This window comes from Ranitomeya imitator, chromosome 1 (assembly GCF_032444005.1).
Source record: "Ranitomeya imitator isolate aRanImi1 chromosome 1, aRanImi1.pri, whole genome shotgun sequence".
In the NCBI taxonomy this organism is placed as follows: Eukaryota; Metazoa; Chordata; class Amphibia; order Anura; family Dendrobatidae; genus Ranitomeya; species Ranitomeya imitator.
Window position 1 is genome coordinate 980,047,597 of NC_091282.1, and position 25,578 is coordinate 980,073,174.

The 25,578-nt window shown below is 43.3% G+C and overlaps 1 protein-coding gene across 4 annotated transcripts in view; it reads right to left on the reverse strand.

The window, feature by feature from the left end:
- The window catches only part of PRDM5 (PR/SET domain 5), a 511,159-nt gene that overhangs the window by 288,777 nt on the left and 196,804 nt on the right, over positions 1-25,578 (reverse strand). For 3 of the 4 annotated variants that reach the window (XM_069743878.1, XM_069743879.1, XM_069743877.1), the window contains 3 exons: positions 25,422-25,514; positions 24,946-25,064; positions 1,943-2,022 (listed from right to left, as the gene is read on the reverse strand). In XM_069743878.1, coding sequence (XP_069599979.1) covers positions 1,943-2,022; positions 24,946-25,064; positions 25,422-25,514 — 292 coding nt within the window. The remainder of the gene's footprint in view (positions 1-1,942; positions 2,023-24,945; positions 25,065-25,421; positions 25,515-25,578) is intronic. The other variant, XM_069743880.1, reaches the window with a different exon arrangement.

Here is a 25,578-nt window from a genome sequence, read left to right on the forward strand (position 1 = left end):
CAACGTCAGGTGGTCCTTGGTGGTGCTTTCAGGCACGGGAACCTCCTGCTTAGTAACCGGGTTCCAGTAACGTCAGCTGGTCCTCGGTAGTTCCATTGGCTCTTGGACCTTCGGCTACCCATCCGGGTTCCAGTACCGTCAGCTGGTTCTCGGCAGTGTCTTTTGCTCTTGTACCTTCTGCTCCCCATCCTGGTTCCAGTACCGTCAGCTGGTTCCGGGCAGAGCCTTTGGCTTAGGTGCCTCCTTCTGGGTATCCGAGTTCCGCCAACGTCAGGCGGTCCTTGGTAGTGCTTTTTAGCACGGGTACCTCCTGCTTAGTAACCGGGTTCCAGTAACGTCAGCTGGTCCTCGGTAGTTCCATAGGCTCTTGAACCTTCGGGTAGCCATCCGAGTTCCAGTTCCATCAGCTGGTTCTTGGCATTTTCTCAGCCTTCTTGTACCTTCTGCTACATTTCCAAGTTGAAGACCCTAACGTCGACGACCAGAAAGACCACCCCGATGACGATGACGACGACGGCGGAGACGACGACGGCGGAGACGACGACACTGGAGACGACGACCCTGGAGACGACGACATGGAAGACCGAGAAGCAGAAGAACAAGAGGCTGCAGAACAAAGAGCAGAAGAACATTAAGCATAACACTTAATATCAGAGCAAAAGATATTATCTAAATTATATGCAGAAGAAGACTAAGCAGTGTATGGGGGTGAGTCCGTTCCTCCTCGTGGTGCCCCTAGATAAAGCCTGATGCTGCAGGCCAAACTGAACGCGGACAAATGTAACTTTTGTGACTGGCAGAATGGAAGGTGTAATCTTCCAACTTTTATAGATAACAACTACGGGAATGCCTGTCACAAATGAGAATATGATAAAGAAGTAGAATAGGAAGAATAATAACAGTTGAATAAAATGAATATGTAGAATAGGAAGAATAATAATAGTTGAATAAAATGAATATGAAGAATGTAATAAAAAAAAAAGGTAAAGGATGAAGAAGAAGATGAATAAGGTGAAGAAGAAGTTGATGTCAAAGATGCTGATGATGATGAAGATGAAAGTGTGGGAAAAGTAAAAAAAAAAAGAAGGGGAAGGTCGTGGAATAGTGAAACATCAATATCTGACAAAATAAAAAAAATATTTACATAGTCAATATCTTTGTCACTCCGAACGTCTTTAAAAAAAAAAAAAAAAAACATGCTATTCTATTTGATTGGGCTAAACCTCTATGACTTTAATGTCTCCGCCACCTCCCCAAATACATCCTGCATTATTCTTAGTTGTTTTCCTTCATGTAGAATGAACCTACAAGGAAAGAAAGGGTTTATTTTAATTCCGATATTTTGGTCCCATTGACTTGCATTGGGATCGGGTATCGGTATCGGCGATATCCGATATTTTTTGAATATCGGCCGATCCTATCCGATACCGATACTTTCCGATATCGGAAGGTATCGCTCAACACTAGTTGCCACATAAATGTCACGCGGATGTAGAAATTGGAAAAATGGATGGCAATATGGATGGCAAATGGATGAAAATCATCCACGTTTTTGGCGTAAAAATCAGACTATTTTTCATACACTTGCCTGCCCCGTTCTCATAGTACAAAAAATCTAGAAGTAAGTGCAAGCTTCAAGACTTGTGGTATACTTGTTTAATAATGTAAAAAATAATGCGATGCTTTTTGAACAAGACAACACTAAATATTTTAATTATTTTGTATTGTTTTCTTTATACCAGTTTGTTCCAAGAGCGGAGCCTGTGGACTATTTCTGATGTGACTATTCTACTATAGAACAATAATTATTTGTGCCTGAACATACAAACAGCACAGTAATCATACACGTCCTTTAGCCCAATTATGGGGCCATAGAAGAAAAATCTGATCCATTCTTGTGTGATATTTGCTCTAAGTCTCGTCCAGACATCCCATTCCTTACCTTTCGGTGCTCTTGAAGGATAACTGATGACGAGCATTTCTTGTTACAGACTGTGCACATTAACCTCTTCTTAGAATTTCCTAGAATAAATGGAGAATATACCTCAAAAGGGAGGAAAGAAATAATAGGTAAAGAACTGTGGAACAGATCTGATTACTAGGGTTGAGCGAAACGGGTCGAACATTTTCAAAAGTCGCCGACTTTTGGCTAAGTCGGGGTTTCATGAAACCCGATCCGACCCCTGTGCGGGGTCGGCCATGCGGTACGCGACTTTCGCGCCAAAGTCGCGTTTCAATGACGCGAAAAGCGCCATTTCTCAGCCAATGAAGGTAAACGCAGAGTGTGGGCAGCGTGATGACATAGGTCCTGGTCCCCACCATCTTAGAGAAGGGCATTGCAGTGATTGGCTTGCTGTCTGCGACGTCACAGGGGCTATAAAGAGGCGTTCCCGCCGACCGCCATCTTACTGCTGCTGATCTGAGCTTAGGGAGAGGTTGCTGCCGCTTTGTCAGAAGCAGGGATAGCGTTAGGCAGGGTCCATTAACCACAAAACCGCTTGTGCTGCAGCGATTTGCACTGTCCAACACCACCCTCGGTGTGCAGGGACAGTGGAAGTTTTTTTTTTTTTTTTTTTTCCCCTCAGCGCTGTAGCTCATTGGGCTGCCCTAGAAGGCTCCCTGATAGCTGCATTGCTGTGTGTACGCCGCTGTGCAAACCAACTGCTTTTTTCAAAGCACAAATCCTCTTGTTCCTTCCTTTCTGCACAGCTATCTTTTTTGTTTGTCCACACTTTTTATTTCATTTGTGCATCAGTCCACTCCTTATTGCTGCCTGCCATACCTGGCTGAGATTACTGCAGGCAGGGAGATAGTAGCTGCCTGCCATACCTGGCTGAGATTACTGCAGGCAGGGAGATAGTAATTGTAGGACATTCCCTGTTTTTTTTTTTTTTTTTTTTTTTGGTGGGAGATTAAGATTGGCAATTTGGCATTTCTGCTAGAGTGCCATCCCTGTGTGTGCCATCTCTCTCACATAGTGGGCCATAGAAAGCCTTTTCATTTTTCTGTATTTTTTTTTGTGGGGTGTATAAATTCTCCCTGATAAAAATACAGTGGGAGATTAATATTGGCCTTTGGGCTTGTGTGCCAGTCCTGAGTGTGCCATCTCTCTCACAAATAGTGGGCCATAGAAAGCCTATTTATTTTTTTTTTTGGTTTTATAAATTCTCCCTGAAAAAAAGGGAGATTAATATTGGCCTCTGGGCTTGTGTGCCAGTCCTGAGCGTGCCATCTGTGCCAGCCCTGAGCGTGCCATCTCTCTCACAAATAGTGGGCCATAGAAAGCCTATTTAATTTTTTTTTTTGTTTTATAAATTTTCCCTGAAAAAAGGGAGATTAATATTGGCCTCTGGGCTTGTGTGCCAGTTGTGAGCGTGCCATCTGTGCCAGTCCTGAGCGTGCCATCTCTCTCACAAATAGTGGGCCATAGAAAGCCTATTTAAATATTTTTTTGGTTTTATAAATTCTCCCAGAAAAAAAGGGAGATTAATATTGGCCTCTGGGCTTGTGTGCCAGTCCTGAGCGTGCCATCTGTGCCAGCCAGCCCTGAGCGTGCCATCTCTCTCACAAATAGTGGGCCATAGAAAGACTATTTAATTTTTTTTTTTGTTTTATCAATTTTCCCTGAAAAAAGGGAGATTAATATTGGCCTCTGGGCTTGTGTGCCAGTTGTGAGCGTGCCATCTGTGCCAGTCCTGAGCGTGCCATCTCTCTCACAAATAGTGGGCCATAGAAAGCCTATTTAAATATTTTTTTGGTTTTATAAATTCTCCCAGAAAAAAAGGGAGATTAATATTGGCCTCTGGGCTTGTGTGCCAGTCCTGAGCGTGCCATCTGTGCCAGCCAGCCCTGAGCGTGCCATCTCTCTCACAAATAGTGGGCCATAGAAAGCCTATTTATTTTTTTTTTTTGTTTTATCAATTTTCCCTGAAAAAAGGGAGATTAATATTGGCCTCTGGGCTTGTGTGCCAGTTGTGAGCGTGCCATCTGTGCCAGTCCTGAGCGTGCCATCTCTCTCACAAATAGTGGGCCATAGAAAGCCTATTTAAATATTTTTTTGGTTTTATAAATTCTCCCAGAAAAAAAGGGAGATTAATATTGGCCTCTGGGCTTCTGTGCCAGTCCTGAGCGTGCCATCTGTGCCAGTCCTGAGCGTCCCATCTCTCTCACAAATAGTGGGCCATAGAAAGCCTATTTTATTTTTTTTTTGGGTTTCAGAAATTCTCCCTGGAAAAAAAAAGGGAGATTAATATTGCCCTTTGGGCTTGTGTGCCAGTACTAAGCGTTCCATCTCTCTCTCTCTCTCAGTCAGTGGGCCATAGAACGCATATTTTTGGTTTTATTTGTTTTCTAAATTCTCCCTGAAAAAATCATTTTATTTTATTTGGTTTCTAAATTCTTCCTGATAAAATCATATTTTTTTTATTATTTTTATTTCTAAAGTCTCCCTGAAAAAAAAAAAAAAAAACAACCAAAAAAACAGTGGGAGATTAATATTGGCCTTTCTGCTTGTGTGCCAGTCTTGACTCCTGGGTGTGCCATCTCTCTCTCTCTCTCTCTCTCTCTCTCTCTCTCTCTCCAATTGTGGTCCATAGAAAGCCTATATTTTTTTTCCTTGATTTGGGTTCTAAAATCTACCAGAGAAAATAACTACATCAATCATTGGTAGAAAAATATTGGCCTCTGGGTTTGTGTGCCACTCCTGACTCCTGTGTGCGTCATCTCTCAGTCAGTGGGCCATAGAACGCCTATTTTTGGTTTTATTTGTTTTCTAAATTCTCCCTGAAAAAATCATTTTATTTTATTTGGTTTCTAAATTCTTCCTGATAAAATCATATTTTTTTTATTATTTTTATTTCTAAAGTCTCCCTGAAAAAAAAAAAAAAAAACAACCAAAAAAACAGTGGGAGATTAATATTGGCCTTTCTGCTTGTGTGCCAGTCTTGACTCCTGGGTGTGCCATCTCTCTCTCTCTCTCTCTCTCTCTCTCTCTCTCTCTCCAATTGTGGTCCATAGAAAGCCTATATTTTTTTTCCTTGATTTGGGTTCTAAAATCTACCAGAGAAAATAACTACATCAATCATTGGTAGAAAAATATTGGCCTCTGGGTTTGTGTGCCACTCCTGACTCCTGTGTGCGTCATCTCTCAGTCAGTGGGCCATAGAACGCCTATTTTTGGTTTTATTTGTTTTCTAAATTCTCCCTGAAAAAATCATTTTATTTTATTTGGTTTCTAAATTCTTCCTGATAAAATCATATTTTTTTTATTATTTTTTTTTCTAAAGTCTCCCTGAAAAAAAAAAAAAAAAAAAAAACAGTGGGAGATTAATATTGGCCTTTCTGCTTGTGTGCCAGTCTTGACTCCTGGGTGCGTCATCTCTCAGTCAGTGGGCCATAGAACGCATATTTTTGGTTTTATTTGTTTTCTAAATTCTCCCTGAAAAAATCATTTTATTTTATTTGGTTTCTAAATTCTTCCTGATAAAATCATATTTTTTTTATTATTTTTTTTTCTAAAGTCTCCCTGAAAAAAAAAAAAAAAAAAAAAACAGTGGGAGATTAATATTGGCCTTTCTGCTTGTGTGCCAGTCTTGACTCCTGGGTGCGTCATCTCTCAGTCAGTGGGCCATAGAACGCCTATTTTTGGTTTTATTTGTTTTATAAATTCTCCCTGAAAAAATCATTTTATTTTATTTGGTTTCTAAATTCTTCCTGATAAAATCATATTTTTTTTATTATTTTTTTTTCTAAAGTCTCCCTGAAAAAAAAAAAACAAAAAAAAAAACAAAAAAAAAACAGTGGGAGATTAATATTGGCCTTTCTGCTTGTGTGCCAGTCTTGACTCCTGGGTGTGCCATCTCTCTCTCTCTCTCTCTCCAATTGTGGTCCATAGAAAGCCTACATTTTTTTTCCTTGATTTGGGTTCCAAAATCTACCAGAGAAAATAACTCCATCAATCATTGGTAGAAAAATATTGGCCTCTGGGCTTGTGTGCCACTCCTGATTCCTGTGTGCGTCATCTCTCACTCAGTGGCCCATAGAAAGCATATAGTTTGTTACATTTGTTTTCTAAATTCTCCCTGCAAAAATCTATTTTTTTTTTTGGGGGGGTTTCTAAAGTGTTCCTGAAAAAAATAAAAATAAAAAAAAAATAATAGTGTGACATTAATATTAACATTTGTGCTTCAGTGACAGTCCTGCGTGTGGGGCATCTCTCTAATTTGCAGCCACCAAAAAAAGAGTGTGTAACATTGGGCCTGATTTTCGCTGTGGTCTCACCAACCTGTAAAGGGGTAGCTAAATCATACTGAAGTTATAGCTCACCGTGTAAGTTGTGTGACTGCAACAAATAACGTTAGTTTGGTTACGTTTTTAAAACAATGAGGAAGTCTAGTGGAAGAGGTCGTGGCCGGGGGCGTTCATTGTCAGCTGGTAATGAGGGTAGTGGTAGTGGTGGAGCATCAGGTGGTCGTGGGGGAAAAAATATTGCACCTAAGTCTGGAGCTGTGGAGCCAGGTTCGTCGTCCGGCTACACAAGGCCTCGAACGCTCCCTTTTCTGGGATTAGGAAAACCGCTTTTAAAGCCGGAGCAGCAAGAGCAAGTTTTGGCTTATCTTGCTGACTCAGCCTCTAGCTCTTTTGCCTCATCTCGTGAAACTGGTAAAAGTAAAAGCAGCGCGTCGTTAGTGGATGTTCACGGTCAGGGACAAGTCACTTCCTTGTCCTCTTCAGCAAAAACAACAACAGAGAAGAATGCAGCAGGCGACACAACGGGTTACTCCATGGAGCTCTTTACACATACCGTCCCTGGCTTAGAAAGTGAAGCAGTTAACAGTCCATGCCCATTACAAATTGAATCTGACATGGAGTGCACTGACGCACAGCCACAGCCAGACTACTATGCTGGTCCTTTGACTCAGACCACAACATTGCCCTCGCAGGGTGCTGATCAAGAATCAGACCCTGATGAGACTATGTTGCCCCATCACGAACGCTATACCACCGAACGACACGGTGACACAGACGAAGTTGCGCAGGAGGTACAAGAAGAGTTATTAGATGACCCAGTTCTTGACCCCGATTGGCAGCCATTGGGGGAACAGGGTGCAGGCGGCAGCAGTTCTGAAGCAGAGGAGGAGGAGGGGCCGCAGCAGGCATCAACATCGCCACAGGTTCCATCTGCCGGGCCCGTATCTTGCCCAAAACGCGTGGCAAAGCCAAAACCTGGTGGAGGACAGCGTGGCCATCCGGTTAAAGCTCAGTCTGCAATGCCTGAAAAGGTATCCGATGCTAGAAAGAGTGCAGTCTGGCATTTTTTTAAACAACATCCAATTGATCAGCGCAAAGTCATCTGTCAAAAATGTTCTACTTCCTTAAGCAGAGGTCAGAATCTGAAAAGTCTCAATACTAGTTGCATGCATAGACATTTAACCACCATGCATTTGAAAGCTTGGACTAACTACCAAACGTCCCTTAAGGTTGTTGCACCCTCGGCCAATGAAGCTAGTCATCAACGCAACATCCCTTCCGGCAGTGTAGGACCACCATTTAGCGCACCACCTGCTGTATCTGTGCAGGTATCTTTGCCAGGCCAAAGCAGTCAGGGTCAGGGAATCACCAGTTTCGTAGTAGGAAACACTGCATCTAGGGCACCGGCGGCAACAATACCATCTCCCACCGTCTCTCAGTCTGCCATGTCCACCGGCACCCCCGCTAGTTCCACGATCTCCAGCTCTCCAGTCCAGCTCACCCTACATGAGACTATGGTTAGAAAAAGGAAATACTTAGCCTCGCATCCGCGTACACAGGGTTTGAACGCCCACATAGCTAGACTAATCTCGTTAGAGATGATGCCCTACCGGTTAGTTGAAAGCGAAGCTTTCAAAGACCTGATGGACTACGCTGTACCACGCTACGAGCTACCCAGTCGACACTTTTTTTCCAGAAAAGCCATCCCAGCCCTCCACCAGCATGTTAAAGAGCGCATCGTCCATGCACTCAGGCAATCTGTGAGCACAAAGGTGCACCTGACAACAGATGCATGGACCAGTAGGCATGGCCAGGGACGTTACGTGTCCATCACGGCACACTGGGTAAATGTGGTGGATTCAGGGTCCACAGGGGACAGCAAGTTTGGGACAGTTCTGCCTAGCCCACGGTCTAGTAAACAGTTGTCTGTAGCCGTTCGCACCCCCTCCTCCTCCTCCTCCTCGTCCTCCTGCAGAAGCAAGAGCTCGTCCACAGACCGCAGTCGCACAAACACTCCATCCGCACCTGCCACTGTTGCACACCAGGTCTCCCATTATGGGGCAGCTACTGGCATACGTCAGCAGGCTGTATTGGCTATGAAGTGTTTGGGCGACAATAGACACACCGCGGAAGTTCTGTCCGAGTTCTTGCAGCAAGAAACGCAGTCGTGGCTGGGCACTGTAGATCTTGAGGCAGGCAAGGTAGTGAGTGATAACGGAAGGAATTTCATGGCTGCCATCTCCCTTTCCCAACTGAAACACATTCCTTGCCTGGCTCACACCTTAAACCTGGTGGTGCAGTGCTTCCTGAAAAGTTATCCGGGGTTATCCGACCTGCTCCTCAAAGTGCGTGGACTTTGCGCACATATCCGCCGTTCGCCTGTACACTCCAGCCGTATGCAGACCTATCAGCGTTCTTTGAACCTTCCCCAGCATCGCCTAATCATAGACGTTGCAACAAGGTGGAACTCAACACTGCACATGCTTCAGAGACTGTGCGAACAGAGGCGGGCTGTTATGTTTTTGTGGGAGGATACACATACACGGGCAGGCAGTAGGATGGCAGACATGGAGTTGTCAGGTGTGCAGTGGTCGAAGATTCAAGACATGTGTCAAGTCCTTCAGTGTTTTGAGGAATGCACACGGCTGGTTAGTGCAGACAACGCCATAATAAGCATGAGCATCCCCCTAATGCGTCTGCTGATGCAAAGTTTGACGCACATAAAGGATCAGGCGTCTGCACCAGAGGAAGAGGAAAGCCTTGATGACAGTCAGCGATTGTCTGGTCAGGGCAGTGTACATGACGAGGTACCGGGCGAAGAGGAGGTGGAGGATGAGGAGGATGATGGGGATGAGTATATTTTTAATGAGGAAGCTTTCCCGGGGGCACGGGAAATTGGTGGCGTGGCAAGGCCGGGTTCTGGTTTTTTGAGGGACACAAGTGACGTAGATTTGCCTGCAACTGCCCCTCAACCAAGCACAACCGCAGATTTGACAACGGGAACTTTGGCCCACATGGCGGATTATGCCTTGCGTATCCTCAAAAGGGACACACGCATTACAAAAATGATGAACGATGACGATTACTGGTTGGCCTGCCTCCTTGATCCTCGCTATAAAGGCAAATTGCAAAATATTATGCCACATGAGAACTTGGAACTAATATTAGCAACAAAACAATCAACTCTTGTTGACCGTTTGCTTCTGGCATTCCCTGCACACAGCGCCCGTGATCGTTCTCACACGAGCTCCAGGGGCCAGCAGACCAGAGGTGTTAGAGGGGCAGAAATCAGAAGTGGCGTTGGACAGAGGGGTTTTCTGACCAGGTTGTGGAGTGATTTTTCTATGACCGCAGACAGGACAGGTACTGCAGCATCAATTCAAAGTGACAGGAGACAACATTTGTCCAGTATGGTTACAAACTATTTTTCATCCCTTATCGACGTTCTCCCTCAACCGTCATTCCCATTTGATTACTGGGCATCCAAATTAGACACCTGGCCAGAATTGGCAGAATATGCATTGCAGGAGCTTGCTTGCCCGGCAGCTAGTGTCCTATCAGAAAGAGTATTCAGTGCTGCAGGTTCAATACTAACAGAAAAAAGGACTCGTCTGGCTACCCAAAATGTAGATGATCTAACCTTCATTAAAATGAACCACAACTGGATTTCAAAATCTTTTGCCCCACCCTGCCCGGCTGACACCTAGCTTTCCTATGAAAAGGTCTTGCCTGTGGACTATTCTGAATGACTTTTCCAATCTCGTAATTTTCTTCACCTGATTGTCCAGCATACGACATGTTTCCAACTCACGAAATGGCCAAACTCCCCACACGGGGCCGTGCTATCGCCACTTTGCGCTTGGACCCTTGAGAGTGCTGTTTGTCTGAAGAGGTGGGTGTGGCCGCTTTTGGTCGACGGCACTGCCACTGGGTCCCTCATAGTACAATAAAGTGTCTCTGGCGGTGGTGGTGCGCACCCAACGTCAGACACACCGTTGTAATATGAGGGGCCCTGTGCCTGTACCGCCGGCCACAAGACAGTTCCCCCCCCCAGCTCAAACAGTGCTCTACCACTAGCAAAATTATCTCTCACAGCTTCACCAATGTGTAGTCTAGCCGCTGACATCCTTCAATGCCTGGCACTGACAATACCATTGTTTTGACATTTTTTTTATGTTAGGCCTTCGAAGCCTGTCTGCGGTCCCTTCTTTCTACAACTACTACACTGACCAGGCCACTGCTGGCCGTGTTACCCTGGAACCAATTTAAAAGTGCCTACAGTCAGCCCAATTTTGTTATGTTAGGCCTTCGAAGACTGTCTGCCGTCACTCCTTCCACTAGACTTCCACTGACCATACACTGCTGCCCATGTACCCCTGGAACCAATTTAAAGTGCCTACAGCCAGCCCAATTTTGTTATGTTAGGCCTTCGAAGCCTGTCTGCGGTCACTCCTTCCACTAGACTTCCACTGACCAGACCACTGCTGCCCGTGTACCCCTGGAACCAATTTAAAAGTGCCTACAGCCAGCCCAATTTTGTTATGTTAGGCCTTCGAAGCCTGTCTGCGGTCACTCCTTCCACTAGACTTCCACTGACCAGACCACTGCTGCCCGTGTACCCCTGGAACCAATTTAAAAGTGCCTACAGCCAGCCCAAGTTTGTTATGTTAGGCCTTGGAAGCCTGTCTGCGGTCACTCCTTCCACTAGACTTCCACTGACCAGACCACTGCTGCCCGTGTACCCCTGGAACCAATTTAAAAGTGCCTACAGCCAGCCCAATTTTGTTATGTTAGGCCTTCGAAGCCTGTCTGCGGTCACTCCTTCCACTAGACTTCCACTGACCAGACCACTGCTGCCCGTGTACCCCTGGAACCAATTTAAAAGTGCCTACAGCCAGCCCAAGTTTGTTATGTTAGGCCTTGGAAGCCTGTCTGCGGTCACTCCTTCCACTAGACTTCCACTGACCAGACCACTGCTGCCCGTGTACCCCTGGAACCAATTTAAAAGTGCCTACAGCCAGCCCAAGTTTGTTATGTTAGGCCTTCTAAGCCTGTCTGCGGTCCATTCTTTCAACTACTACTACACTGACCAGGTCACTGCTGCCCGTGTACCCCTGGAACCAATTTAAAATTGCCTACAGCCAGCCCAATTTTTTTATTTTAGGCCTTCGATGCCTGTCTGCGGTCCATTCTTTCAACTACTACTACACTGACCAGGTCACTGCTGTCCGTGTACCCCTGGAACCAATTTAAAATTGCCTACAGCCATGTGTTATTATTTTAGGCCTTCGATGCCTGTCTGCGGTCACTCCTTCCACTAGGCCTCCACTGACCACACCACTGCTGTCCGTGTACCCCTGGAACCAATTTAAAATTGCCTACAGCCATGTGTTATTATTTTAGGCCTTCGATGCCTGTCTGCGGTCACTCCTTCCACTAGGCCTCCACTGACCACACCACTGCTGCCTGTGTACCCCTGGAACCAATTTAAAATTGCCTACAGCCATGTGTTATTATTTTAGGCCTTCGATGCCTATCTGCGGTCACTCCTTCCACTAGGCCTCCACTGACCACACCACTGCTGCCCGTGTACCCCTGGAACCAATTTAAAATTGCCTACAGCCATGTGTTATTATTTTAGGCCTTCGATGCCTGTCTGCGGTCACTCCTTCCACTAGGCCTCCACTGACCACACCACTGCTGCCCGTGTACCCCTGGAACCAATTTAAAATTGCCTACAGCCATGTGTTATTATTTTAGGCCTTCGATGCCTGTCTGCGGTCACTCCTTCCACTAGGCCTCCACTGACCACACCACTGCTGCCCGTGTACCCCTGGAACCAATTTAAAATTGCCTACAGCCAGCCCAATTTTTTTATTTTAGGCCTTCGATGCCTGTCTGCGGTCCATTCTTTCAACTACTACTACACTGACCAGGTCACTGCTGCCCGTGTACCCCTGGAACCAATTTAAAATTGCCTACAGCCATGTGTTATTATTTTAGACCTTCGATGCCTGTCTGCGGTCACTCCTTCCACTAGGCCTCCACTGACCACACCACTGCTGCCCGTGTACCCCTGGAACCAATTTAAAATTGCCTTCAGCCAGCCCAATTTTTTTATTTTAGGCCTTCGATGCCTGTCTGCGGTCCATTCTTTCAACTACTACTACACTGACCAGGTCACTGCTGCCCGTGTACCCCTGGAACCAATTTAAAATTGCCTACAGCCATGTGTTATTATTTTAGGCCTTCGATGCCTGTCTGCGGTCACTCCTTCCACTAGGCCTCCACTGACCACACCACTGCTGCCCGTGTACCCCTGGAACCAATTTAAAATTGCCTACAGCCAGCCCAATTTTTTTATTTTAGGCCTTCGATGCCTGTCTGCGGTCCATTCTTTCAACTACTACTACACTGACCAGGTCACTGCTGCCCGTGTACCCCTGGAACCAATTTAAAATTGCCTACAGCCATGTGTTATTATTTTAGGCCTTCGATGCCTGTCTGCGGTCACTCCTTCCACTAGGCCTCCACTGACCACACCACTGCTGTCCGTGTACCCCTGGAACCAATTTAAAATTGCCTACAGCCATGTGTTATTATTTTAGGCCTTCGATGCCTGTCTGCGGTCACTCCTTCCACTAGGCCTCCACTGACCACACCACTGCTGTCCGTGTACCCCTGGAACCAATTTAAAATTGCCTACAGCCAGCCCAATTTTTTTATTTTAGGCCTTCGATGCCTGTCTGCGGTCCATTCTTTCAACTACTACTACACTGACCAGGTCACTGCTGCCCGTGTACCCCTGGAACCAATTTAAAATTGCCTACAGCCATGTGTTATTATTTTAGGCCTTCGATGCCTGTCTGCGGTCCATTCTTTCAACTACTACTACACTGACCAGGTCACTGCTGTCCGTGTACCCCTGGAACCAATTTAAAATTGCCTACAGCCATGTGTTATTATTTTAGGCCTTCGATGCCTGTCTGCGGTCACTCCTTCCACTAGGCCTCCACTGACCACACCACTGCTGTCCGTGTACCCCTGGAACCAATTTAAAATTGCCTACAGCCATGTGTTATTATTTTAGGCCTTCGATGCCTGTCTGCGGTCACTCCTTCCACTAGGCCTCCACTGACCACACCACTGCTGTCCGTGTACCCCTGGAACCAATTTAAAATTGCCTACAGCCATGTGTTATTATTTTAGGCCTTCGATGCCTGTCTGCGGTCCATTCTTTCAACTACTACTACACTGACCAGGTCACTGCTGCCCGTGTACCCCTGGAACCAATTTAAAATTGCCTACAGCCATGTGTTATTATTTTAGGCCTTCGATGCCTGTCTGCGGTCACTCCTTCCACTAGGCCTCCACTGACCACACCACTGCTGTCCGTGTACCCCTGGAACCAATTTAAAATTGCCTACAGCCAGCCCAATTTTTTTATTTTAGGCCTTCGATGCCTGTCTGCGGTCCATTCTTTCAACTACTACTACACTGACCAGGTCACTGCTGCCCGTGTACCCCTGGAACCAATTTAAAATTGCCTACAGCCATGTGTTATTATTTTAGGCATTCGATGCCTGTCTGCGGTCCATTTTTTCAACTACTACTACACTGACCAGGTCACTGCTGCCCGTGTACCCCTGGAACCAATTTAAAATTGCCTACAGCCATGTGTTATTATTTTAGGCCTTCGATGCCTGTCTGCGGTCACTCCTTCCACTAGGCCTCCACTGACCACACCACTGCTGCCCGTGTACCCCTGGAACCAATTTAAAATTGCCTACAGCCAGCCCAATTTTTTTATTTTAGGCCTTCGATGCCTGTCTGCGGTCCATTCTTTCAACTACTACTACACTGACCAGGTCACTGCTGCCCGTGTACCCCTGGAACCAATTTAAAATTGCCTACAGCCATGTGTTATTATTTTAGGCCTTCGATGCCTGTCTGCGGTCACTCCTTCCACTAGGCCTCCACTGACCACACCACTGCTGTCCGTGTACCCCTGGAACCAATTTAAAATTGCCTACAGCCATGTGTTATTATTTTAGGCCTTCGATGCCTGTCTGCGGTCCATTCTTTCAACTACTACTACACTGACCAGGGCACTGCTGGCCGTGTACCCCTGGAACCAACATCAGAAAATATAAAAATAAGTATTTTGCTTATAAAAAAGAAAATACTGGTGAGATATCAAATGCAGACATTTTAACATTAAAAACAAACACACAACTAAAATCTGGTACAGTACTAAAAATGGCCACCAGCTACAATTACTTTCTCCTGCAAGTAGTTAACTGAAAGTTTTTTTAAATTGAAAACACACATATGGCATCCACCGAGTGTTGTCCTGTCGCGTCTTCTTTATATTATTGCCGAGAAGATGCAAAATAATGAAAATAATAAAATCATTAATTACCAAAATAATAGAGAAAGTCAACACCACATTGCAAATAAACATTCATTCCAAATAAAGAAGCAGGGCGCGTCCGAGGGTGAGTATATACCTAATAAGAATATAATCACCCTCGGACGCGCAATGCTTATTTCCAACAGCCTTCCTTCCTAAGAATCAGCCCTTCCGTCGTGTAGAGAGACGTTGTGTTACACTCCAAGGTGTTCCCCAGGTTGCCTTTCCTGAGCTTCGATCTTCCGGCTCTCGTTTAGTAGTTCTTGGAAACTACTCTGCATTAGGCCTTCAAATTGGGTATGGGGTGTAGAGAGATGGTGTGTTCCACTCCAAGGTGTTCCCCAGGTTGCCTTTCCTGAGCTTCGATCTTCCGGCTCTCGTTTAGTAGTTGTTGGAAACTACGCTGCATTAGGCCTTCAAATTGGGTATGGGGTGTAGCGAGAGGGTGTGTTACACTCCAAGGTGTTCCCCAGGTTGCCTTTCCTGAGCTTCGATCTTCCGGCTCTCGTTTTGTAGTTCTTGGAAACTACACTGCATTAGGCCTTCAAATTGGGTATGGGGTGTAGAGAGAGGGTGTGTTACACTCCAAGGTGTTCCCCAGGTTGCCTTTCCTGAGCTTCGATATTCCGGCTCTCGTTTAGTAGTTGTCGGAAACTACGCTGCATTAGGCCTACAAATTGGGTATGGGGCGTAGAGAGAGGGTGTGTTACACTCCAAGGTGTTCCCCAGGTTGCCTTTCCTGAGCTTCGATATTCCGGCTCTCGTTTAGTAGTTGTCGGAAACTACGCTGCATTAGGCCTACAAATTGGGTATGGGGTGTAGAGAGAGGGTGTGTTACACTCCAAGGTGTTCCCCAGGTTGCCTTTCCTGAGCTTCGATCTTCATGCTCTCGTTTAGTAGTTGTCGGAAACTACGCTGCATTAGGCCTACAAATTGGGTATGGGGTGTAGAGAGAGGGTTTGTTACACTCCAAGGTGTTCCCCAGGTTGCCTTTCCTGAGCTTCGATCTTCCGGCTCTCGTTTAGTAGTTGTTGGAAACTACGCTGCATTAGGCCTTCAAATTGGGTATGGGGTGTAGCGAGAGGGTGTGTTACACTCCAAGGTGTTCCCCAGGTTGCCTTTCCTGAGCTTCGATCTTCCGGCTCTCGTTTAATAGTTCTTGGAAACTACACTGCATTAGACCTTCAAATTGGGTATGGGGTGTAGAGAGAGGGTGTGTTACACTCTAAGGTGTTCCCCAGGTTTCCTTGCCATTGCTTCGGTCTTCCGACTCTCGTTTAGTAGTTGTAGAAAAGTACACTGCATTAGGCCATACAAAATGGGTATGGGGTGGAGAGAGATGGTGTGTTACACTCCAAGGTGTTCCCCAGGTTGCCTTTCCTGAGCTTCTATCTTCAGGCTCTCATTAAATTGTGGTTAAATGGAACAACTGCATTTGGCGTACTAGTTGGTTTGGGGCCTACTATCGGTGTCTGCCACTCCTTGCTGTTCTCCTCCACTGAACAAAGCTGTGCCGCCTGTTTACTACGGTTGCCAATTTTGAACTGCATTTCGACTACTTACTGATTTGGCCCTACTCTCTGTGTCAGCCTCTCATTCCAGTTGTCCTCCACTGCAATGCCCCCTGGTTATTCCTGTGTTACCAATTTTGAACTGCATTTAGCCCACTTTCTTCTTTGGGCCTATATCTGTGTTTCCACTTCATCGTGCCCATTGCCCAGCCAGTGATAGATGAGTCTGCTGGTACATTGACCCATAACGCAACATTCCCCGTGCACGCTACACAACAACATTGTGACCCTGCTGAAAGTCAGGTTGCTCTTCCCGCATACCATACCACCTTACACGGGGACAAAGAGGAAGGTGCAGATGAAAGTGCAGGTTCCTTCATCAGGTGGGGGGAGGAATACTAGTTGGCGACGTCACTGGCACAGGGCCTCTCATAGTACGCAAAAGTGTTGCTGCCGGTGGGAGGCGCCCCCGCCGTGCAAACACACCGCTGTACTTTGAGGGGCCCTGTGCCAGTGCCAATGCCAACGAGTGGGCCCCCCCTGCTTGCTCAGGTTCACAGCACTTGCAAAGTTGAAATACTTACCTCTCCCTGCTCCACTGCCGTGACGTGGTCCAGATTTCCTGGGCCCACTAATTACTTGAACCAGCCCTACCCCCCACAACTTTAGCCAAATGACCCCCAATTTCAAATGCCTTCCAATTATTATAAGGTAAATTACGCTTGACAAGCTTCATTAAGAAGAATGGATGGTTTTGACATTAAAATGGCCACTCTAGGTGTTTTCCTGGCCCCCACTCACTGCCGACTATGCTGCCCCATTGACTTGCATTGGGTTTCGTGTTTCGGTCGATCCCGACTTTACGTCATAATCGGCCGATTTCACTCGACCCGACTTTGGACATAGTCGGGTTTCGCAAAACCCGGCTCGACTCTAAAAAGGTCAAGGTCGCTCAACTCTACTGATTACTAAGGTGAAGCACATACGTTTATGAAGACTCTTCTGTATCAGCTGTTATATGGCACACATTAATGCCACTGTGATATTATACCTATGGGGATGAAGGCTTACACAGTGTGGAGAATATGTTACACGGCACTATGGTGTGAACACGGTGCTACGTGACACTACTGAGAGACATTCTGTTATGGACCGTACGGTATTAGCACAGGTGGTGTATAGCCAAATTGGCGAAACATTGAAAATGCAATATGATCAGAAGTTTCAGAATCTAATCTGGACTCTCCCTATGGACGTCAATGGAGCCTAATGGAGTCATTTTATGTCATTGTGGAGAATACAGATTTGTAATACTGATTTCTAGTCCAAACTACAAAAAAATTGGGAAGTCTATGAAATCATTACTACAAAGGTAGGTGCACAAGAGAATCTTCTCTTCACCCGACACATATGGTCTGATTTTTCTGAACAGATACTGATCAGAATTTGAACGCAGTGGGATCGGTTTTTCTCGGAGGTTAAAAAAAAGTTTCTATATCTTCACCATTATGTCATTCCGCGAACATCAGACTGCATTCAGATGTAGTGGAGTCCAATGTTTTCTACAGACCCATAGACTGGCATTGCCAATTTTGATCCACAACTCAGATCAAAATCTGACATGCACCAATTTTTTCCTCGGACTGTTCGTTCAAAGGAAAAGATCGGACCTGTGCACAACCCCATAGAATAACATGGTTAAAAATACTATCTGTGAAAACCATGTTTAGCACTTTTCCAATATAACCGGTAGTCTACCCTTACTATTAGGCAAGTAGCCAGCGTATAACTCGGATGAGTGCTATCAGATGGCACTCGCTCCAATGTTATACTAAGGAGCAATGCTGACCAATGTGAGTTGGCATGAGAAATAAATTGCTGCATGCTGCAATTGGCAGCATATGTCAATGGCACGCACCCATAGAAGCCTATGGGTGCGTGCAAAACATCAGACTGCACTCAGATGCCAACCGAGGGCAGACTCTTATACACAGACTCGCAGATAGATATTGGAGATAATGGAGAAATGAAGTTTTCCACCTTCTCCGTACCTGTAATCCGATTCTCAAATGCGAGAAGATCAAATGATTGGATTCTACTCTCCAGTGTGAGCGAGCCCTCAGTCTACATATCTGTAATACTAATAATTGAAATGAAAGGATGAAGACGATTTGTATTTTCTTGCACTATGCATGAAATTAGTGTGAGAAGAAATGAGGAATCCAGCTCAACGAGATAGTGAAAAAACTCTTTTCTTTATTCACTTGAAAAATGTGTTCAGTGGAGGATAAAAACATCAGCGATTACAAAGAATAAAATGCGATATGAAATTACATTTTGATATCGCATTTTATTCTTTGTAATGGCTGATATTTTTATCCTCCACTGAACACATTTTTCAAGTGAATGAAGAAAAGAGTTTTTTCACTATCTCGCTGAGCTGGATTCCTCATTTCTTCCCTGACTTCTCCACGCCTTGACACAGCGGTTCCGTGCTCCGAGTTTCCAAGGATGTTGATCATGGTGAGCTGGACTTTGTTCGATTATGAAATTAGTGAGCAGAAAAATCAGGTTAAAAATGAACATAGGAATAATTGCTTGCACATGTATAACATGTATTATCCAGATTCCACATTTATGTGCTGTAAACTATGAAAAAATGAAGGAGTGTGTTAAATATGTAGTTTATTCTTCCAAATTCTAATTCTCTATCTTGCAAAAAGAAGCCCAAGTTATGACACATCGGCTCAGTACAACAGAGTTACACAAAGCCTGTTTTTTTTTCATTTGCATATGATGCTATAGGGTTCAGCTTTTTGGAGAAGTATGTCAAGAGATAGATAAATAGAATATGGGTGAATAAACTACACTGGAATGCTAATCGAGAGCTGGACTCTCTATATACTTATGTCTGCATTTTGAACTGGAAACACAATATAGTCTTGGCTGAAGAATGGAATACGATATTTTAAAAAATGCCTTTCCACTGCAAACATAGTAGCAATGAAAGTATTTTGCCTCTATTGAGTTAAGTCCAAGTGGGTGTTATCACCTAGTTTTCACTAGGGAGATATATGTCTCCCTGTATGCTGCCACCATAACAGTACAGGTTCTTCAATGTATGATATTTAATTAGTTAATCACTCTTATGTCTGTTTTGCTAACATCTACTCTTACTGCTAAGCAAGTATAAGCTGCTTTAAGCACATCAGACATTACTGAAATATGTCCATACAGGTAATTTGGGGTACGGGGTAGTACAGCAGAAGCAACCATCTTATGGCAGGAGGAGAGCGGATAGAAGGGTTTGTAATGGGACACAGCTAATCTCAGGTGTGCTGTCCTTTCCTCGCAGAGACCTTATCTGAAAAGTTCTAGTTATGTGGGCTTTCTAACTATGCAGGAAGTTAGACCAGGAAATCATGGCTGTTTGATATTTTACATCTCACATACTTAGAAAGCTTCTCTAAGCTATGGAGCGATGTGTTCTTGATTCTTCAGTATGTTGCTGAATGCTTGTGATTGCTCAACATTACACAAGGGGAAGGAGTACACGCCCTCAATATAAACTGTCTGACAATACCTTGAAATTAACAAAAATTAACTCATTAGGTGCCAAATACTTTGATTCTTAATATCTCCGCTGCAGAGAGGCAAAATTTAAAAATTAAAAAACAAACATTTGATTCCATTTTACATCATGTGTCCAATTGAACATGAAATATGTGGTGAAATGCCCTCTTTATCTTGCAGCACGCCAGATATTGTGAAGAGGATAACTATAACTAAATTGGCACACTATAACTGTGCAGTTTAGGTACTTTAATTAAAGTGCATTTTTTAGACGGATGATCCCTGAATGTATAATGTCCTTCAATATCTGATGGCCATTGTCTTCTTTTCACAACCATATTATTGGTATTGGTGATTTATATTTCATATTGTCCAATGTTACTTAAAAACTTTTATTAAAAAAAGACACGGATACATATATCCATTCCTATCAAAGCACCTTACTTTAAAACCACTTGCATGATCAGTTCACAAAGCACTATTTTTTTTTTGTACAGGAAAACAGCCTTATGCTGTAGGATTCAGAGTAACATCTGATTATTTCTCTTAACTGAGCTGGTTTTCAGTTAGCAGAACTGGCTGATTAGATGATTTTCCGGTTTCAAACTTGCAAAGATTTTCAGAGAGTGTCAAATATCAACTCTCTTTTGAGATCCCTCTGGCTACTGAAATCAAATGAACCACGTGAGATACTTAATTAAAATAAATATACTAGTCAATTTATCAATGTAGGTCTGACGTGAAGAGTGGGAAGGAACTGGCAATGAAAATGATGACTGCTGTCCAACACCAACTTGTGAGCTAACCTCCTACCTCACCTATGCTTTACCTTGCTAAATTCACCCAAGGAAAACAAGCGAACTGTTGGTATAACTTTAGAGTTACTGCCCTACATACTTTATTTTCTGTAAAAGGTAAGTTTCAATGGTTTCAAGGCAGTTGAAAATTAATGGACTGCACAGTCGATAAAGACTTGGACATACATGGGAAAATGGAGACTTAGGGGAAATATTAAGAACAGTTGGAAGGTGACTAGGAATCTATTGAATGCCTGTTGGCAAACTTCAGAAATCACCTAAGATTAAATACAAAAATTCTAACTTCATATGATGGACATATGTTATGAAGTAGCAGCTAGAACACAGACCAGCCTCCAGAAGAGCTATTATCGGGTAATAAATACGAAGTCATTCACGGTGCATTCAGAAATGATAGACAGGGCAATAGTATTGTGCTGGCAGGACAATAAATTGTAATAAAAAGAATGTTAAAAATGTAAAAATATTCTAAAAACCTACATGTAAAAGTTTATATCTCCCATTGTCCCATTAGTTAAAATAAATCTAAATAGGAAAAAAAACATTATATCTGTTTCTGCTGATTAAAGTCCAAACTAATCAGACTATTACGTTAATTTCTTGAGCAGTGCACACCATAAAAGAAATAAATGGAATAAAACACAGACCTATAAGTTGTCACCTTGCAGTGGGTAGGTAATAACTAGATTAGACTTAAACTCATTTTATAATTTGTTCCCTTATGGATACTGAGGTCAATCCAGTTTAGTCTGAAATACTCATTTAATGATATTTTCCCTTGTGCATGTCGAAGCTAATCTTTCACAGCTTTGACTTCTTTTCTGTCTCTGCACTTGTCAGTGACATTCAGGACATATTCAGACATCCAATGTTCACGTACAAGTACTTTCTGTGGTTTTCATGGATAGCACTTTTACCTGTGATAGTTTATGAGACCATTCACATGTCCAAGATTTTCCATGGACAGAGCTGTCCGCAGAAAATCATGGAGACATGTCTGATTTTGAACCGAGGGCCCGATGAAAATTGGCAATGCAAGTCTACGGGTCCATGATAAAATAGGGATTGCACTTGGATGCCATCCAAGTGCAGTTTGATTTTCATTGACTGGCACATAGGAGAATGTGGAGAAGCATCTTTTATTTTTCCAAGTATGAGAAAATTGTACGACACTCAGACTAAGTCTGATCAAAATAAATGGTCAGTTTTCGTCATACATGAGAAAAACGGATGTCTGGATGATGCCCCACTTTATAGTAAATAAAAAAGTTGAATGCTGAAAGCAATAGCAAATATATTAAAATATATATATATATTTCTTTTGGTTATTATGGTTGTGTGGATACCTCATATATATTTAAGTTATTTGGTTTTACACAGGGAATATGTAACATAATGTTCTTCATATAAAAATTTATATTTTTTCACACTTTTTTGAAGTATTTATTTGTTGTTTCTTTTTTTTTCAACTTTACTTATGAGTGTTATGAGTGTTATGTATTTATTTACATAATTCTTCTCCAAAATGTCATAAAAAATCTCTGGTGGTGATGACTTTTCGTTTATTGGGCATTTATAGGAGCCCATTTTACAGGAGAAAATAGCTGTTTGGGGCCTACTAGGACCCATCACCTTTTCTATATAGACATATATAGTTGAAATCAGAAATTTACATACACTATATAAAAAGACACATATGCATGTTTTTCTCAATATCTGACATGAACTCAGAATAAACCTTTCACGCTTTAGGTCAATTAGGATTACCATAATCTTAATATATACTTAACTTGTAATGTCTTCACATCCTGTTCCGTTCAGATGTGTCCGGATCCCTGAATTCCAAAGGGCAGTACCACCAGTGGAACACCGTTGCACCACACATACACATACTGTATACGCCGTATGCACCACACACACACACACTGTATATGCCGTACGCAGCCTCTTGTGCGGTACCACCAGCAGAACACCGTTGCAACACGCTACTGCCGGGATCAGCCGAATGATTCACTGACCGCCGCCATCTTTGTACAGGAGGAATTCATGCATAGTTTTAATATGACCGCCACTATGATCTGATTTACTGCGCCTGTGTGAAATCCGCGCAGGTGCAGTAAATCATTCGGCTGATCCTGGCGGCAGATGCGCGATGTGCCTACAGGCAGAACAAGCAAAAGACAATACTGACATTACAGCAGGGGATTACAGATAAATTCTTTTGTCAGGTAAAATATTTCACAGACTGTTTTTAACAATATTTTACCTCACAAAACAAATCGTCTGCGATCTCCTGCTGTAATGTCGGTATAGCCTTTTGCTTCCTCCCCTGCCCAGGAGCTGTGGTATGTTCTGTACACGGTCAGACACAGACAATTTTTTAAATTAACTTTTGTTCATGGGAAAACCCCTTTAAAAAGCAAATATCAACACCAACATGGCTCCTCAGAGACGGTTGAAGTGAGCACATGGGGAAAGAGAGAGTGGATAGGTGGGTGAGCACATGGGGGGGAGAGATTCTCAACGCTGCAAATCCTGCCCCATCGTGACATTACTGCCCTCCTGATGCGATAGCATCGGGCTTCCATCTAGTTATTAATATTTGCCAAATGCAAGAATAATGAGAGAGAGATTGCTTTAATACATTTTTATTACTTGCTGTGAAGTCAAATGTTTACATACATTTCATTAGTATTTGGTACCATTGCCCTTAAACTGAATGACTTGGGTCAAACACTTGGGATATCCTTCCTCAAGCTTCTCACAATAGTTGGTCGGAATTTGGGCCCATTCCTTCTGACAAAACTGGTGTAACTGATCCAGATTTGTAGGTCACCTTGCTCACACCTGCCTTTTCAGCTTTGCCCATAAATTTTCAATAGAATAGAGATCAGGGCTTTGTGATGACCACTCGAAAACATTGACTTTGTTACCCTTGAGCCACTTTGTTACCATTTTGGCAGTATGCTTCTTGTCTTTGTTCATTTGGAAAACTCATCTCCGCCCAAGCTTTAACTTAATGGTTGATGTCTTGAGATGTTGTTTCAGTATTGTCACATAATCTTCTTTTCTCATAATGCCACTTATTTTGTGAAGTGCATCAGTACCTCTGGCAGGAAAGCAACCGCACAACATGATGCTGTCATCCCTGTGTTTCAGAGTTGGGATGGTGTTCTTAGGCTTCTAATCTTCTCCATTTTTCCTCCAAACATAACGATGGTCATTATGCCCAAAAAGTACAATTTTAGTTTCATCAGGCCACAGGACGTCTCCAAAAATTAAGGTCTTTATTCCTGTGTACATTTGCAAACATTAATCTGGCTTTTTGATGTTTCTTTTGGAGTAATGGCTTCTTCTTGGCAGAGTGGCCTTTCAGTCCATGTTGATATAGTACTCGTTTCACTGTGGATATTGACACAATGTTTCCAGCTTCCACCATCATCTTCACAAGATCTTTTGCTTTTGTTCTTGGGTTCATATGCACATGTTGGACCAAAGTATGTTCATTTCTGGGATACAGAACCCGTCTCCTTCCTGAGTGGTATAATAGCTGCACATTTCCATCATGTTTGTACTTGCGTATAATTGTTTGTACAGATGAATGAGGCCCCTTCAGGAATCTTGAAATTTTACCCAAGGATGAGCCAGACTTGTGCATGTCCACAATTATCTTCCTGATATCTTGGCTGATTTCTTGAGACTTTCCCATGATGCTGCAAAGAATCAGTATGTTTCAGGTGTGCATTAAAATATATCCACAGGTGTGTCTCTAATTTACTCAGATGTTGCCAAAAATCATTAGTGTATGTAAACATTTGACTTTGCAGTAAGTAATTAAAATGCCTGAAAACATTCTCTCTCTCTCATTATTCTGGAATTAGGCAAATATTAATAATTATGGTAATCCTAATGGATCTAAAAGGGAAAGGTTTATTCTGACTTAATGTCAATATTGAGAAAAACATGCATATGTGTCTATTTTATATAGTGCATGTAAACTTCTGATTTTAACTGTATACACCCAATGATGAAGTGCTCCACGAGTCCAATAGTTGTATCAGCTGAACGTTAAAAGCCAGGAAAAAGAGAGGACTGAGGCAAGGACACAACCTACTCCTTCTATATTGTATTGTATATTGTTGTTGTACATCATTTGGTTGTTTTCTGATAAAGAATATAGATTAAGTCAGTAGAAAAAAAACTCTTACATAGAAGAGCATAACTTATCTTAAGATTCAATGAGAGTCCCCGAAAAAATAGAAAATGAGACTTTGTTTGGCAAAACACTGTGGAAAATCTCTGAACAAGGCAAACAGGCCTTATATCATAAATACAGTATATGAGTAAGTATCTAATTTGCTCATCCACTCGCAGAACATACCATGCACATTTTCTTTGTGTTTTTTCAGGGCATCTTTGCTTCTAAATTTCTTCCCACAACTATCAGACTTGCATATAAATCTGACATCTCCTTTACAAGCCTCTCTGTGTTGATCAAAACTGCAATGGAAATAAAAGTTGATTAAAAATGTGATGAATTGGGTCAAATTGTACAATTTATAATTTGAGCATGCCCTATAACAATGGTCTTCAACCTGTATTTTCCAGGTGTGGCAATTCCACAACCACTGGCATGCTAGGAGTTGTAGTATTACAACAGCTATAGAGTCACAGGTAAGAGACCACTGTCATATATTATAACCACAAGTTAACACGTGCATTACCTAAATAGGAGGTAAGGAGGAACTTCTTTTTCTTGGTTAGATGTCAAAAAAGGAACAAGAAGAAACTTGAAAGCAGGCATGCATAAAGGGAAGCCAGAAATTAGACAGCAGTTCAGTAATTCAAACACAAAACCTCAACGCTGAGCCGAAGAAGGTATTGCAAACGGAACACTGATAACTCCCTGAAGTGTCTCCGGAGACGATACTTTCTGAGCACTGAAGTACACTAAAGAAAAGAGAACAGTTTAGAGTCTAGAATACAACAGCAAAATGCTGTATAGCGATCTTAT